The 17,369-nt window shown below is 35.6% G+C and overlaps 1 protein-coding gene across 1 annotated transcript; it reads left to right on the top strand.

Annotated features, from left to right (window-relative positions):
- Positions 1–14,139: 14,139 nt before the first annotated feature.
- Positions 14,140–16,969, top strand: LOC116298931 (uncharacterized). Its single transcript, XM_089027763.1, has 3 exons — positions 14,140–14,206; positions 14,528–14,683; positions 16,639–16,969. Exons 1-3 carry the CDS (start codon positions 14,152–14,154, stop codon positions 16,659–16,661), a joined length of 234 nt encoding a protein of 77 aa, XP_088883889.1. The 5' UTR covers positions 14,140–14,151; the 3' UTR covers positions 16,662–16,969.
- Positions 16,970–17,369: the final 400 nt, after the last annotated feature.

Genomic DNA, 17,369 nt, shown 5'->3' with positions numbered 1-17,369 from the left:
GAATTTATACTGCGTCATTGATGTAAAATAGTACTCGCACGAGTTTTATATCATTTTATTAGCAAGAAAAATGATATTAGGTTTGATTAGCAAAACATATTTATTTCTAGTCGAATATTTTCATGACAAAAACGTATTTCATGCCGTAAGCTTGAATGGGGGCGGGCAAGGAATTTCTACTGCGTCATTGATCTAAAATAGTACTATTGGTATTTACTAAAACAAGGAACGACCTAAAACCACCTGAAACGACCTGAAACGACCTGAAACCCTCTTGAAACCACCTGAAACCAGCCAAAACATTGAATCTCCATCCGAGTTTGTCGTCCAGTTTGTGTATTTTATTGACTGTTATCGATCGATCGAGTGTTTGTTTTCCTTGGAAGGGATGTACTTCATGGTAGAATGTCATATAGTCGCTCATACGTATAGTCTCCCATAAAAGTATTCCACACCTATACCTCACTTGCTATGATTACCTGTTCCTAGCTATGATCAACCGTCCCTACCTATGATCAACTGTTCCTAGCTATGATCAACTGTCACTAGCTATGATCAACTATCCCTTAGCTATGATCAACTATCCCTAGCTATTTTCAACTATCTCTTGCTATTTTCAACTGCTCCTAGCTGTCATCAACTGTCCCTAGCTATTTTCAACTATCCCTAGCTGTCATCAACTGTCCCTAGCTATGATTACAATTTGAACATTTTTTTACTTTAACGTGTAAATTTGTTTAACTTAACATTGGCGTATCTAGGGGGCTCAGGGGTGCCTGTGACCCCATTTTCAAAGCCAAAGATAAATCATCTGACCGTTGATGCAGTATGTGATATGATGTCATAGTGACAATTTGGTAAGTTGTGACCCCCACGCCCACCCCCCCCCCCCCCCCCCCCACATGACAAATCCTGGATAAGCCCCTCCTTAACGTAATTCAGCCATTTTGCCTGCAAGTTTTTAAGTTCATTAAACTATATAAGGCCGTTCCTTGTTTTAGTAACAGTATCCGCACGAGTTATATGTTATTGTATTAACTAAAGTAATAATTTTTGTTTTGGTTAGCTAAACGTATCTATTTCTAGTCGAATATTTTTATGAAAAAGGGATTTTCATGCCGAAACCTTCAACGAGTGGGTGGACGAGGAATTTACTGCGTCATAATTTACATAAAAGAGTACTCACACGAGTTTTATATTAGTTTATTTATAGTTCCTTTCACGGTTTCCGACGCCATATTGTTTGGGCAGAAGTGTAGGGAAAGAGATACGTTTTTCGTAATATTTCCATTCTGAGGTTACCCTGCGAGCAAAGTCTCCTTTACCTTCCCCCGAGTGAGAGAAAGGAAAGAGTCTTCTTTCCTTTCTCTCACTCGGGGGAAGGTAAAGGAGACTCTGCTCGCAGGGTATTATGAGATAAATTTTCAAGACCAAACTTTTTCTGTAGATGGAGAATCTTCTGTTCAATAATGTTTTGTGTGGTGTTTTTGAGCCGATGGAGCCATCATAACACTGGTTCTCAGAGAGACGGAGGCTTGCTTTGGGGTTTGCGAACAAGACTCGTTTATGCTGGTTCAATTTGACCGTTAAAAAATATTCAAACCGAATCCACGGACTTTCTTCTGTCTTACATTGACTAAATCCGAAATAGTCTTGTACTCTATTCAAAGTATCCAATGTGCACAGCACATTTGACACGTTTTCCCGTGTCAAAACTTGTTTAATTTATATCTATTTTTATTTATTTATCCCAAGGGGGTTCTTCAGAATCAATTTACAATATGAAAACATCTTTCCAAATTATCTATACTGTATTTTTATAGCTTTTACCTATTGTTTCTGTTCGTCTTCTTGCGGATTAGACGAATAATTTTTATAGGATAAGATATAGTTGAATGTTTTCCGCTCGTTTTCACTATACTGAGGTAGCGAACAAACTCTTTAGTTCTTGTATAGTATAAATTCCTTTACTATAAATCTTTGCATTTAAAGTATATTCATAATTTTTTTTATATTTACTTATATTGTAAATTAATTCGCTGGAATAACTCTTAGAGATAATTGGATAAAGCTTATCGTATTTGTTGTGTTTTATATCGTATTTTATATTATATTTTATATTGTATTTTATATTGCATTTTATATCGTATTTTATATTGCATTTTATATGGTATTTTATATTGTATTTCATATTGTATTTTATATTGTATTTTATATGGTATTTTATATTGCATTTTATATTGCATTTTATATTGTATTTTATATTGTATTTTATATTGTGTTTTATATTGCATTTTATATCGTATTTTATATTGTATTTCATATTGTATTTTATATTGCATTTTATATTGTATTTTATATTGTGTTTTATATTGCATTTTATATCGTATTTTATATTGTATTTCATATTGTATTTTATATCGTATTTCATATTGTATTTTATATTGTATTTTATATCGTATTTTATATTGTATTTTATATTGTATTTTATATTATTTTATATTATATTTCATATTGTATTATATATTGTATTTTATATCGCATTTAATATCGTGTTTTACAATGTACTTTATAATGTATTTTATATGCAATAAAAACAGTATGAGGCGTAGCCGAAAGTTTGTATTTTGGATACAACACGGACACTCATACTGTAGATTGTTTGTCAAACGTCTGGGCTAGTTCCTTTGTGTTTCACTGAAATTTTTAAAATTAAAGTGAATCTGGCCAAGAAAATCCAACTTAAAGTTTATGCAAATGAACACAAATTTGTATCAGACAACACTCTTCACGGTCGTGATTTCTGTTGTGTTTTACTCATGAATTATCGATGAATTTGAAAATGTATTTCATATTGTATTTGTGTTTATCTGTTTTTCTCTCCTATATTACAGGGTTTTTTATCAAACGTTTGAGCTAACAGAAACCTAAAAGAAAAGATGATGATTTTTTTATGACTTCGTGACTCACTAAGAAGGCTGTGATCAGACATGCATACATGAATATCTCACATCTCTTAAATTCGATTTTAACTTTTGAAATAAACGTATTCACCGCGAAGCGTGTATCCACGAGTACAACCCTGGATAAATGAAAAAACATGTTTTGTCAGTTGTTGACGTCTCCAAAGGTGGCTAAACTGTCGGGAAACATCGGAAAACAATGTTTACTAAACATCAACGCAATGTGGGAACAGAATTATCATTTTTATTTCTCGAAAGCAAAATTTCACAAGGTCATTTGCATGGAAAACGTCGGTTATTTAAATCGATCTATTTTCGATAATTCTTTGAGAGTTTTACTTCATCACAATATTGGAGATCAAATAACAGTATTAAAGGACAAGAGAAACTGGTATTTATTGGACACATTATTATTATAGGCACCGTTAACCCTTGTTCATGCCCTGCGCATTAAGGTAGAAATACACTGATAAACTGAAACGCTGTGGCTAAATAGCAAACCAAAAAAGTTCGAAAAACGCAAAGTTTTATTTTAGTTCGCCAGCCTTCAGTCGTATGTGTGTCCAGCATCAACAGAAAGTAGGAAATATATAAAAGCTACATAGTTTATCGGGTTCGCCTAGCCCATCGGAATAAAATTGGGGTAGTTTTGATTCGATGGGGCGCATATCCTGAATCTTTTCCGACTCCGGCCATTTAAGAATTTGTGTATTTTCTCTTTTTTTTTTTTTTTTTTTTTTTTTTTTTTTTTTTTTTTTTTTTTTTTTTTTTTGTCCTTACACGGAGATCGGAGATGAACGATATCCTATAACTGAATTGCCTTCGCGCTATGAAGTAAAAATCCGAGTTAGACCCCGAGTTAGACCCCGAGTTAGACCCCGAGTTAGACCCCGAGTTAGACCCCGAGTTAGACCCCGAGTTAGACCCCGAGTTAGACCCCGAGTTAGACCCCGAGTTAGACCCCGAGTTAGACCCCGAGTTAGACCCCGAGTTAGATCCCGAGTTAGATCCCGAGTTAGACCCCGAGTTAGATCCCGAGTTAGACCCCGAGTTAGACCCCGAGTTAGTTTTTTGACAAAGTTGAAAAAAGTTAATGCATATTACCAATGAATCATTTCTTTATAAGATATTAACTCCAGGGGGGGAGGGCAAAGGGGAGCTGAAGCTCCCCCCTCCAGCAGAAAAATACGATGCTTTTTTGTATTGTTTTCCGTTGTGTTGACGAAAGAAACTCAATAAGCCCCCCCCCTAAACTCAATTATCCCCCCCCCCTCAAATTTTGGCTGGATCCGCCCTTGACATTCTTCTTCATTCGCGTTGTCTTCAAGCGACGAGGATGTACTCCTGGTCATAATCGAACTGAGTCCTAATCAAAAGTAAGCACTTGTTTAGGCTCATATTTCATGTTACAACGACACCAAGAAAGCCTTAAATAAGAGAGATAAACTTAACGTTTTAGTAATATCGCGCGCGCCATGTTCATATTCCCGATTGGGCTATTTTTAGTAACCGGATGCAGTTTAATTTATGTCTCACCCTACTCCCGTGCGCCAAAACGTTTCAAACATTTGTTCAAAACAAAGATGTCAAGTCTTAGACGTTTTATTAAAATTTGACATCAATTTATAAAATATAGAAGAAAGAGATTTATTATTAAAATGCACTAACTTTATCAAAAAACTAACTTGGATTCTAACTCGAATCATAGTTAATATGGAGTGGAATGGTTTGGAAACTCCATAGAACAAAGCTATTGTTTTGCGTTTGATGTTGAATCGTACCATCATGTGTTACTGAGGGTGTGACAATGAACCAAAGCAAGTATGGCTGAAAATGCTCATTTCCTTATTATTTTCACGTATGAAAACTTTGAAAGTAAAAACTTTCATTCCATGACCAAAAACCATGCGAATAAATATTTCCGCGCAGACAGCTAAGTTACTAGATGATAAATAAGAAAGCATTAAAAAGGGCAATTTCTTTTTCAATAAACAAATTGTATTAATCATATAGGGATTAATTGACAAATAATACATATTTTAAAACGATTTTTAAGGGTAAAAAACTTTTATATCCCCTAATACTGTGAACAAATGCAGAAACTTTTCCTTCACTGTGCACTGTCAACGTCATATAACAATGGATAAAGACAAACAAAAACATAGAACTCCCCATTAACTATGCTCGAATCTAAGTCTAACTGTGGCTCGGATGAACATAGTGCAGCTCAATTTTGATTTCCTTGACTACCAAAACCTTGGCTTAAAATATCGATAATGTTTTACTCTCCAATTAGAAAATAAATAAAAAATTGACCCTCTTTAACTAGACGACCAATTTGAAGGAAATGAGGGTTTTTCGAATTTCTTAATTGTGATATCTCTACTTCGTATTCGGAGTAGAGACTAAAATTTTCCCCGTGTATATTCACCCAGGCATTCGGGGAATCACATATTGTGGAGTTACAACCAGAGCTCGAGTTAGACATATCAAACATTGAGAGTCCCTGTGTCGCTCTTTACGAAAAAGGACTAGGACTTTGACGAGAACCTTTCCTTCTCTTTCCTCCAAAACTTTCTCGATTTTCCAAAGTTTTTCTTTTTTTACTTGTCTTGTTTTTCTTTTCTTTTCTCCTTTACAATCCAAATATGGAATTGGTCATATCATATATGGAGTGAGCTTTTACTCCTCCAACTTCGACACTAACATATAGAGTAAAGCCTGATATGATTTTGGAAAGGTAGACCAAATATCAACAATCTCCCATTTCAGACTTTGAAGATTTATTCGTCCCGGAGTTAGAACAGTAAGTACGGTAGCGATAGGTATTTTAAAAGAGTGAAATGATTCATTACTATTATAGTGAAATCGCGGTATAGAGTTGTCGGTTTGATTATCGAATCGCTATTTCCTGATTTAGGTGCGATCCATTTTGTTTTCCATTTTCTGTTTTACACGTGTCATGATGATAACGAGTTATAAAAATAATTTTCTCATTGGTCAATACGAAAAGCAGACACTCAGGAGCAATGGCACAATTCAGCCAATCAGATTACTTTCGGAGGTCGGAAAAATATTTTATATAAGTAGTTTGATTTTTTTTTCATAAGCATATTAATTTTTCAGCATTTTATACTGAAACACAATCGAATCAAAAAGGCTGCCATCTCAAAACCGTAAATATCAGAAAACGGCAGCCGTTCGAAGGGCAGAGCGATCTCGGCCTATGCATTAATTAACTAGCCTACGAGGTCCGGATCTTTTAGTTTGGTGATTTTTGTCGGTGGTGCACCATGCTGTGGTCCTGGGGTTCAAACCAGCGGCTTTTCCCACCATGGCGACAAGATGGTCGAAAAGGGCCCACATGCGGCTCAGGGCGAATCCAGATCCAAAATGCGGGTGGAGTGTAATTATAGGTATATTGCGGTTCAGATCTTTTAGTCTGGTGAATTTTGACGGGGGCGCATCATGCTGTGGACCCGGGCTTCGAACCCCGACGATGACCTAGAGCTTAAACAAGTGCTTAGCTTTGATTGTAACTCAGTTAAATTACGACCGGGAGTGCGTCCTAGTCGCTTAAAGACATCACGAAAAAGAACGAATGCATGCTTTCGGCTTCAAGCTTGTAGAATAAGTGAGTGAGTGAGTGAATACTTTATTTAACCTCAAAAAACAGTTTCATCAATTTACAAATTGTTTTTCATGAAAGCCGAATAAAAATATAATACTAATACGTTAAAATCATAATAAACATTAGAAATATATAATAACAAGATCTCAGCATGCCTTCTAATAATAAAGATAATAATAAATATGTTTTTATGTAGCGCTTCCCTTGATTCGAAGCGCTTTACGGAAACAAAAAAAGTATAATGATGTAATAAACGATGTTCAGTAATGAAATAGGTGTGTTTTCAGTTTCTGTTTAAATGTTTAAATGTTTAAGTATACCTTCTAATGAAATAAATACCAAATAAAAATGATTAGGGTCCAACAGACGGAAGATTCTCAAGTGTTTAAACTATTGGATAGTCCGATATCGAAAGGAAGGGAGTTCCACACTTTTGCACCATCATAACTAAGACCTCTTTTTAGGAAGTCAGTACTAGGTTTTGCCAACTTTAAGCACTTATCCCTGCCTCGTAAATAATATGTAGTTTTCTGAAACCCAAAGAGCTCTCTCAAAGATTGAGGTGCTGACGCGTTTAGTGTCTTGTACATAACTATTGCCCGGGTTGGGGGGGGGGGGGGGGGGGGGGTGTTGGGGGGGACTCACTTGAAATGTGAGTAGGGGGACTCGACGAGCCTTTTAGGGTGGAAAATGAGACCTCGCGTGCCTTTTAGGGTCTCTGACTCCCGGCTGACTCCGTACCTTTTAGGGTCAGACTCGTTCGTTTTGAAAAATATCAAACGTCATACAATGGTCGGAAACGTTGTCATTTTAAATGTGGTCGTATCTTTCAGGGTCTGAAATCAGCATCTCAGTTATTTTATGCGTACCTTTTAGGGTCATTTTCGAAACCGTCGGTCGAGCCCCTTTACCCACTTTTCAAGAGAGTCCCCCCACCCCTCCCGGGAACTATTGCTTTGTGAATTTTTAGTCTGCTAATATTTTATAAAGAAATGATTCCTATTTAAAATGCATTAACTTTATTAACTTTATCAAAAAACTCGGAATGAATATACACAGAGAAAATCTTAATCTCTACCCCGAATACGAGGTAGAGAAATAACATTAGCAAAATTCGAAAAGCCCTTATTTCTCCAATTTCATCAAATTGGTCGACTAGCTAATGAGGGTCAAATTTTTTAAATTTTCTAATTGGAGAGTAATCCATCATGGATATTTTAAGCCAAAGTTTTGGTAGTCAATTGCAAGGAATTCAAAATTGGGCTGCACTACGTTCATCCAAGCCCGAGTTAGAGTTAAAATCCGAGTTAGTTTTTTGATAAAGTTAATAATTTTAATGCATTTTGATAATACATCATTTCTTTATAAAATATTAACTTATAAGTCTCCAAGCGACGAGGACGTACTCCTGGATCGGAATTGGCTAATTCTGCGTCAGGAATCATGCAGTATTCATGTCCAGCAAAATATTAAGTATATATTATTTTTAGTGGATATTGTGTATTGTCAAGAGAGCATAAATAAGAGAGGTAAACTTCTTAATATCGCGCTGCTTGTGGATTCCCAATTAGGCTATTTTTTCAGTAACCTGACGCCGTTTAACTATCGTCTCACCCTTCTCCCGTGCGCCAAAACGGATCAAACATTCGTTAAAATCAAAGATGCCAAGTCTTAGCTAGACATTTTATTGAAATTGGCATCAATTTATAGAATATAAAGGTGAGAGAAAGGACTGTCAAAAGTAAAAGAAAAGCTTAATGTTTCGTGAAATAAAAATCATGCAGCGAAAGCAGTCGTTTGAAATGAATTTGGATATTTTGATGGCGTGGACCGCGTCTGTGTGTTTGAGCGCGCGCGCACGCGTTCTCAAAAGCCAGACTTTTCGTCGATCTTTATTGGGTTTTTTTTAGACAAAATTTATTATACAAAGCAAAGAGATCAGGATGGGATAAGACAGTACCGACTGTGGAACACCAAAAAACTACTGAATATAGAAATCAAAAGCATTAGGTGAAATTTATGATTTCCCGTTGCATACTTTCACTATTTCGGATGAAGCACAACATTTTTGACTCACAGGAGTAGGGTGAAACGGAAATTAAACTGCATCGGTTACTAAAAATAGCCGCCAATCGGGAATATTACATGGCGCGCGCGATATTACTAAAACAATTCCCTCTCTTATTTATGCTCTCTTGGTGTTGTGGCAACATGAAATATGAGCTTTAACAAGTACATACTTCTGATTAGGAATCAGTTCAATTACGACAAGGAGTGTCTCCTCGTCGCTTGAAGACACCGCGAATGAAGAAAAATGCATGCATGCGGCTTATAAGTTAATATCTTATAAAGAAATGATTCATTGGTAAAATACATTAACTTTATTAACTTTGTCTAAAAACTAACTCGGGATCTAACTCAGATTCTTACTTCAGAACGCAAAGGTGTTTCAGTTATAGGGAAAATACCGTTCATCTCCGATCTCCGTGTAAGGACAAAAAACCCACAAATCCCTAAATGGCCGGAGTCTGAAAAAGTTCAGCATATGCGCCCAATCGAGAATAAGCTAGAGCGATTTCATTTTTTCTCCTTTTTTTTTTTTTTTTTCCTTCTTGTTATAGTTAGCATCACTCACATGCTTTCAGAGGTGCGCCCATCGTGTTTATAAAATAGTATTGCGTGGCAACTTCACACGTCGATACTACGCATTTGTTTCCTTATTGTTTAAAATGTTGCAACCAGAATTCATGTTAATTTAAATTCGATTATTTGACAAATCGCACATACTGTGCGGTCAAATGTCAAACTTTTTCAGCGTAAAAACATTCAATTTAGACGTACATTTTGAACGCCTGTGAATTCTAGAAAGGCGCGAGCTAAAATTAGTTTCAACTGCAAAATGTGTGCAGTGCAACCCTAACGAGTTTACACTGAAGAAGTTCTGACTTCGGACCAAAATGTGCAATTTTTCTAGAAAAGTAAATCATATCCAGTTGAAATAGCCCACTTCCGAAATATGCTTTGCCGCTTTCACGCACAAAGGTTTCCATGCGAGGCTTCTTGCATAATGCAAAGCTATTTATGAAAGGATAAAAATAAAAGAAAATTACTTAAGCACATAGCCTCGTACTAAAACCTTTGTGTGTGAAAAGTAGACTATTAAAATGTCCTAATGGTTGATGCTTTTTTGTTTTTTTGTTTTTGTTTTCGAAATCCGTTATTCACTACTGGTATTCTTTTTTTTCTACTGACTCGGCTCCTACTGATGGCAAACACTGCTGGATCACAGGATGGGGACGTCTTTCATCAGGAGCGGGGGCATCACCAGGATTACCTTCATCAAGTTTCTGTCCCAATTGCTAGCCGTGCTCGTTGTGACAAAGCCTACCCAAATAGGATCCACGATTCTATTATTTGTGCTGGTATTGACCAGGGTGGTATTGGTTCATCTTCATGGGGCTACCAGCTGGGTGCGCGGATCCTGGTGAATTTGGTGTCAATGCTAAGGTCAAGTTCCTTCTTAACTGGGTGAAGACAGCGATCACAAATAAATAATGTAATATTGCTCTTCATACACCCGTTTTTGAATGTAATCGTAAAACTGTAATAAGAGGAAATACATAATCATTAACAATTTGGCATTTTTGGCGGGAAAATGGACGTCATCAATTTTTGCTGAAAATTGAAACACACCGGAAAATTCTAACTAGCGCTTTTGAAAGAACTGCGTATGAGTAGTTCAAAAATGCAAAACTTGTTCCTTTCTGATATGGGAACCAGAAGATATGATTTTTTGAATATTCCTAAGCCGCCATTTTGTTTCTAAAAATAGTAACTATATGATAGTCAAAATGAGACGTTTTTTAGCCCTTCTAGCCCGACGTGCTCTGCTTTTCCTTAAAAAGCAGCACGAGAATCGAGAGTTGAATATATAGAATATATAATGTAGTGGTAGGGTGTGTGAGTTACAGTGGGACAATTTAGAAACCAATTTACACAAACTGAATTTGTATCCCACTATGTAGAAAGTGATTTTTTGTTTGTCAGATATTTTTTTTAATTAGTAAAAAACAATTACCATAGTTTTTCATTAATACAACTAATGAGAGATAGCTACATTTATTTATTTATTATTTATTATCTTTTCCCCATTAGGGCAGGGACACCACAACAGCTTTTATACTTATCACAGTGGAACTGTAGAGTTTTTAGCACGGGCACTGAAGATGGTCGTCACCAGCGTCTTCAGTGGATCTTTTACGTCCACCTTATACAGGGTTATATAGTAAAGACAGACGGGGCCTACGGTTTTAAGTCCTTGTCCGAGAAGACTTGAAGGTCTAACCATTTGCAAAGGCAGTTACAAAGGCAGCAGCTTCTCCTCCTATTTTAATATCCTGAGTGTTGGTCCGGTCTTGGCTTGAACCACGACCTCCCGCATAACAGACCGACGCTCTTACCAACTGAGCTAATCGGGTTGCGGTTAAAGACATTCGTGGACACCTTTAGTTTGTCCCAGGTTATTATTTTTTGAGCTTTCTACAGTTTTAAACCCTATAAAATGAACTAATGAATTCAAATACACCGAGCGATCAAAACTAACATCTCATTTCCAATCGATTAGCTCAAGGGGGGGGGGGGGGGGGGGGGGGAACTATTCGGTGCGAGCTAGTGTACACACTATAAATTCTTGATATTATTTATCAAGCTTTCATGTAGGAGCTTTTTTTTTGATTTTCAAGAGTTTATTGATATATTCTGTAAATTTAGATATGATCACGAAATAAAGATTGCAAGTTTGTTAAAAACAAGGAGAGATTGAAAAAAAGCCTTACGAATGACAGATTAATTTGCTTGTCATCAAATATTCTTTTCTTGATGAGGTTGTAAAACTAGTTCAACATTTCAGCTGTATTTACGATTTGCAGTCATTAAACTTTCTCAAACTCATTAATAATCAATAAGCTTAGCGATTGATAAAAACATTGTATTTGGTCAGATGAATGGGTCGAGTTTTGATAACTGATCAAACACTGATCAAAACCCAATGATGGCCAATAGGTGCACTGAGAAATATCCTAATGTGAAATTTTCGTATAAAAGCGTTTCTATACTCTTACCTTGAAATAGACTTACATATAATTTTATCACACTTTTTAAACGTCGAAAGCAGGCTTTTTGCAATTTTTAGTCTTTGGCTCAATTGCTAAATGACCAGTCTTGTCAGCTGGTTAAATAACCCATGTTTACAGTTGGGGCTTTTATTGTCAAGAGATGTTGTACTTGGCTCTGTGTAAAGTACTATTATTCTTCCACTTATGCAAAAGCCCACCTTTTTGAAGCAAGTTACACAAAGCTACACAAGCGTCAACAGTTCTTATTGACAACATGGCACTCATTTATAGTGACTATAAAGAATGAACAAACATGGTTGTGTCTTTTATATTCTTTGTTTGATCAGATTTCAGAAGTACATGAGATTGATTGACTATTGTAACACTTGATTGAAGATAAAGAAACAGTGAAAGGGGGGGACAAGCTGGTGTTCAATTTAAACAATTACAATCAACTGCAAAATCATTTTCGTGTTACAAAAAATTAAAAAAAAAAAAAAAAAAAAAAAAGAAAAAGAAAAGAAGATGATACCGAAATGGTACATAAGAAATACCTTAAAGTGCACATGAACCCTTTGACAATACATTCAGTACCGGTTCTGCATAAAGTAAATAGTTGATTGGTAAAATATTTCTTGATTTGAGTGACGCGTCTCTAAGTTAGGAAGGTTTATACTTCCAATATGTTAATGATGATGACGTCAGGTAAGGTATTTGAGTGTTTTTGTTGTAACTAGTAATACTTAATGCTGGTCATTTTGAAAATAAAAATTTTAAATAGCTTTCATGTAAACCATGAGTAAAATAATGATGCTTTTTAAATACTGTATCTATGAACCAGTTCGATTTTGTATATTTAATTAAGCCTTAATAGACGTCACGCTTATTAGCATATTGAAAGTATAAACCTTCATAATTTAGAAACGCATCACTCAAATCAAGAAATATTTTACCATTCAACTATTTACTTCATGTAGAATCAGTACTGAAAGTATTGTCGAAGGGTTCATTTGCACTTTAAATAAAGCATAGAGGCGTTCATCACGTTTTTTTAATCGACTATGTATCTCAAATACAACAGATGATAATTATGTCATTGCCCAGAATACCTTTCGGTCCCACTTTCTAGGTTATAAGTTTTGGACCTGACAATGATTTTGTAATCGAAGTTTTTATCGGAACGTCGGCCATCTTGTATTATATTGTTTTAATAAATACATTATGAGATGGCGATAGGGCAATTATTGGAGATTAATCTTATAAGCACAGCTTTCGGGGTATCTTTTGATATAAATTTACGCTTTTCAATAAGAAACACATCTAAAAAGCAATGGAACTTGCTGGTAGTTGAAACAATGTCATACACCAAGACTCCAATTTATTTGAAAACCTACTCCCGCTATTCTATGTTTAATAAATTTTATTATTTTTCTCCACTGCATATTATGATTCAAGATTTCCACCGTATCAGTAAAACGGGGTATTAAGTTCATACACATAATTGCTGGAACGTTGTGACATGTAAAATAAAAAATAACCAAAATAACGAAATAGCGGGAAACTGATTAAAAATTTAGACAAAATTTAAACAAAACAGGAATATTTTTTTCATTGTTTTGCAGACATCAGCATTTTTCGCTATATCTTTAATGAAATATGCAAAAACAGTCATTCTCATCAATCAAAGAGGCCTCATGAAAAAAAAGCAATTAACTAATCTTATTTGGCTATTTTTGTTATTAGAAATGATGTTTCTGCAATAAGGTGTACACATTTCTGTTTTCAAATACACTAAGGTTAATTAAACTCCTCTTATTCAAACAACGTCACTTTATCCAATCCTTAATCAAAAATAATTTTCCAAATATCTTCAAAAACGACTGAATTAGTTTTTAATCGTGTCCTACAATATTTCCAAAACTATATTTTTTATATGTATTCTAAACACGTATTGATTGGTGCATAGTAATAGCCACTACAGATGATACACCATGCATTTGAGTATTTCAGGTCGGAGTCTCTGTAGCCCCGTTTACACTAGCGATGTTTGCGGCGATTTTTGCTGCGATTTTTTTTTTACGATTTTGTCCATAATAAATAATGGTAAAGAATTTACTTGTAAAGTTTGAGGATGAGACAAAATATTTCATATTTCCGAAAATTGCCACAAAAATCGCAGAAAAAATCGCCGCAAAAATCGCCATTGTAAACGGAGCTTGAGAGGTAGAGCGTATTTACCAGCACTTCACACCTAAATCAATAAAATCAAGTCCCTACTTTAAACCATTGTTTTAAATTTTTGAAAAACAGATTCCAATTACGAAACCCTGTCGATACTCTGGTGATAAGCCAAACATTAAACAACCACCCCCCTGATATGAGGATGATATTGAATATAAAAGGATCATATCTCACGGCTCTAGCTACATTCTTTTCGGACACCATGAAGATAGCTGTGTTATCTCTCCTCGTGGCTTCAGCCCTTGCTGGATTTGAAGGTAACAATCTCCGTCTTTTGTGCATCGTTTTTTATCTTATATATATTTTTAATTATTATTTTTTATTTTCATGGGTTTTAATTTTTTTTTCCTTCGAAAAAATCAACTGCTGAGTATTGAACAGAATAAAATAAATAGAACCCAACTGAGGCAGATTTTTTAATCTGCTTATACACTCGATGTAGCATACACTTAACATATAGATCTTTACCGAGTGACAAAATCACATTTCATAAATAGAATATTATTTATTATTTTACTAACTTGCTCTTTTTTTGGATGATTTAATATATTTACGATCGAAATTAATATCTACAATAGAAAATCGAGATATCGAAGATCCGGACCTGTTTGAGGGAGACATCAAACTAACTAGAGGACAAAGAGTAGAACTGGAGACGAGAGGAGAAAGAGCATTCATCAACTACAGACTATGGCCTAATGCAGAGATTGTCTACGATGTTGAAGCCTCTATTTGTGAGTTGTACTGGATCGTAAATAATTATTACAATTAACGCTATCGTACTATAAAGAGAATTGGATTTGCTCTGGGGTTTGGATTTGATATCCTGCACTCGGTATCACATGAAAGGAGAGTTTGTTAGGTCTCTCCCTTGATTCCAAGGGTTTCACTCCGTGTTCAGCAGTTTTTCTCCATCCGGAAACTTAATAAACTAAATTCCAATTTATGGGATTCTACTACCAGCTCACTAGATAGACCGTGCTGACGAGGCCCAATTCAGGCCGAAACTGCTGTCCACGGTTTCTAGTTGAACTGGCTTATTCTATGCGAATTGAAGTTGTGAAAGGACCTAATCGTTAAGACACGTCCTCTCTTGTTTCACATAGCGAGTAAACAAATCAACCTACGCATGAATATATTACAAATTTGAAAATGTCATTTCGACTTCATAGAAAGGGACACGTTAAGGCGCGATGGAACATTATATAAGGAAACGTATCAAGACGAGATCTTTTACGAAAGATTCTCAAGATTTATTCTGTCGAATCGAAGTGTCTACTAGCTTTGAAGAACAACATCTAATTATCTAAACATTATTCCAACGAGGTACCATAAATAAGAAATAAAAAAAATAAAATAATGAAGACTTGAATATCATATAAATAAAAACGATAGGGGCTTGAAAAATTATCACACTCACCGTACTTAACACGTTCATGTTCCATTTAAACGCGGAAAAAGTTACAAAACGCAGTCCACAGTGCTTTGCGATTGTAGTTCGAACACCGCCTTCTACTGCGGAAACATAATCGAACCGCCCGTTTCGAATCACAAGGCGATAAACACAATAAGAAAATTGGCCGGAATGAAAAGGAATCTGTCAAAATTGGGCCAAAATATTGATCTTTTTTTCTATCAATATTTTTAAGTTCATTTATCCTTCTGATGCCTAACTTCCTCGTAGGAAGACTGGACAAGGTCGTCTAGATCTGTATGTAATGTTAATGGACATGTTCAGCGCACATTTACTGCGATTTTCGATATTCTGCGAACTCAGTAGTTGCGAGCTGCACGCTGAAATTTGGTTTTTGGCTGCCATCAATCAGAAATAATCAGTCGGTACCTTTCATATTTTTGACTGGCGGCAGCAAAAAAAAAAAACAAATTTCATCTTGCAACTCGGAGACTCAAGAGTTTGCATGCCATAAAAATTGCAGTAAGAGTGCTATATTGTGCAGATAGGTGTTACCTTCGAAGCCCAAAAAACAAAAGGCGACGACGAGAAAGCTGAAAAACGTTAGCTGATAAAATGATCGATGCATCTTGCTGCCTCAACTCGTTTGCAGACAACCTTAGTAAAGACTTTTAAGTTAATAAGTTACTTGATATCTAGTATCACAACAAATATTGACCTTAATTTGCTCCATTGAACGTCTCAGATTCGGGTTGCTGTACATAATATTGAAAGTTTATATTTCATACCACACCGCTGTCATGTCATTATTTTATACGCTCAAAAATCGAGGGTTACATATATACATTTGTTATATAGCTACGACATTTTCCGATATAACGATCACTCTCATTGGTTGAAAGATGACCACGTGACACAAGTTAAATCTAAATGTATCCCGACCGGGAAATAAGTAACTTATTTCCCGGTCGGGACTTAAGTTGCACGTTACAAAAATGGTGAAAATGGATAAGTGCACGTAATCAGAACGTGAAAAACAACAAAGCGGGAGCAGATTAAATTCTCGCAGCTCGAAGCAAAAAAAAAAGAGGTTTTCCAGTGTTTGTACAGAGAAATTACGGACTTTTATTGAGAAAAAGGATTCAGAAAATAATCACAAAGCGGCTCTGTATATTTCGCAGCCCGTTACTCAAAGTAAAAAAATAGATGGTGCATTAATAGTCAACATGATACGTATTAGATACTGATTATGCTGTTTTCTTTTGTTTCACCTAGGTTGTAACTTCGTAATCATATAACTTCGTTTCACGAGTCAAGTAAAATCACCCTCATCGGAGATAGTATACCATACCCTGTTGTTCCAATGGAAGTATCCTAAACCTAAAAAAAGATCTGGGCATCGAATACATTCCTCCAATCACGAAGCAGCTCTTAACACGAACTGCTTGAGATGTTTACGTATGCCAAGCTATTTGGACCAATCAGCACCAATGAAAAAACGGCTGTTACAAGAACCTCCTCAGGCCAGGAACGAAACCGAGGAGCTCTGGGTGCGAGAATGGTATTTTATTTGAACATTCTGATCAATAAAACACATTTTGAAGAATGCATGAAGTTATTGTGCAAAATAAATTAAAGTATTAAGTCCGGAAATTTTTTTCACCGCCTCAGCAACAACGGGACTAGTCTGGAATACAATGCGAAATACTTTATGGTATCCGTATTAATAATATTCCGCCATTTTGTTTTTATGTGTTCTGTCATAATGCGCATGTGCGAGACTGGTTTTCTATCCCAAACTTGCATTTTATCCGTTCACATTCGAGAAAGAAAATGCTTCCTTTTAATCTTTTTTTATTGTTGTTCAGCTTAGGGTATTCAAACATGTATGACATTGTCACTTACTAGTTTCTACTCAACTGTTTTCTATCTACAGGGCCCTGTTGTACGAAGGGCTGAAAGCGCTATCCAACGCATAAATCTTATTCAGTGAATAAATTTATTGG

This window comes from Actinia tenebrosa, unplaced genomic scaffold, assembly GCF_029948245.1.
Source record: "Actinia tenebrosa isolate PJP-AT-01 unplaced genomic scaffold, QUT_ActTen_1.0 PGA_scaffold11__36_contigs__length_13525064, whole genome shotgun sequence".
Lineage (NCBI taxonomy): Eukaryota > Metazoa > Cnidaria > Anthozoa > Actiniaria > Actiniidae > Actinia > Actinia tenebrosa.
The sequence above is the reverse complement of the archived record's forward strand: the minus strand, read 5'-3'. Positions and strand labels throughout refer to the sequence as shown.

Excerpts from the sequence above, each read along its gene's own strand:
- LOC116298931 (XM_089027763.1), top strand. The coding sequence starts at position 14,152 with ATGAAGATAGCTGTGTTATCTCTCCTCGTGGCTTCAGCCCTTGCTGGA. Across the intron at positions 14,207-14,527 it reads AGCCCTTGCTGGATTTGAAG|AAAATCGAGATATCGAAGAT; the intron begins GTAACAATCTCC and ends TATCTACAATAG. Across the intron at positions 14,684-16,638 it reads CGATGTTGAAGCCTCTATTT|GTTGTAACTTCGTAATCATA; the intron begins GTGAGTTGTACT and ends TGTTTCACCTAG.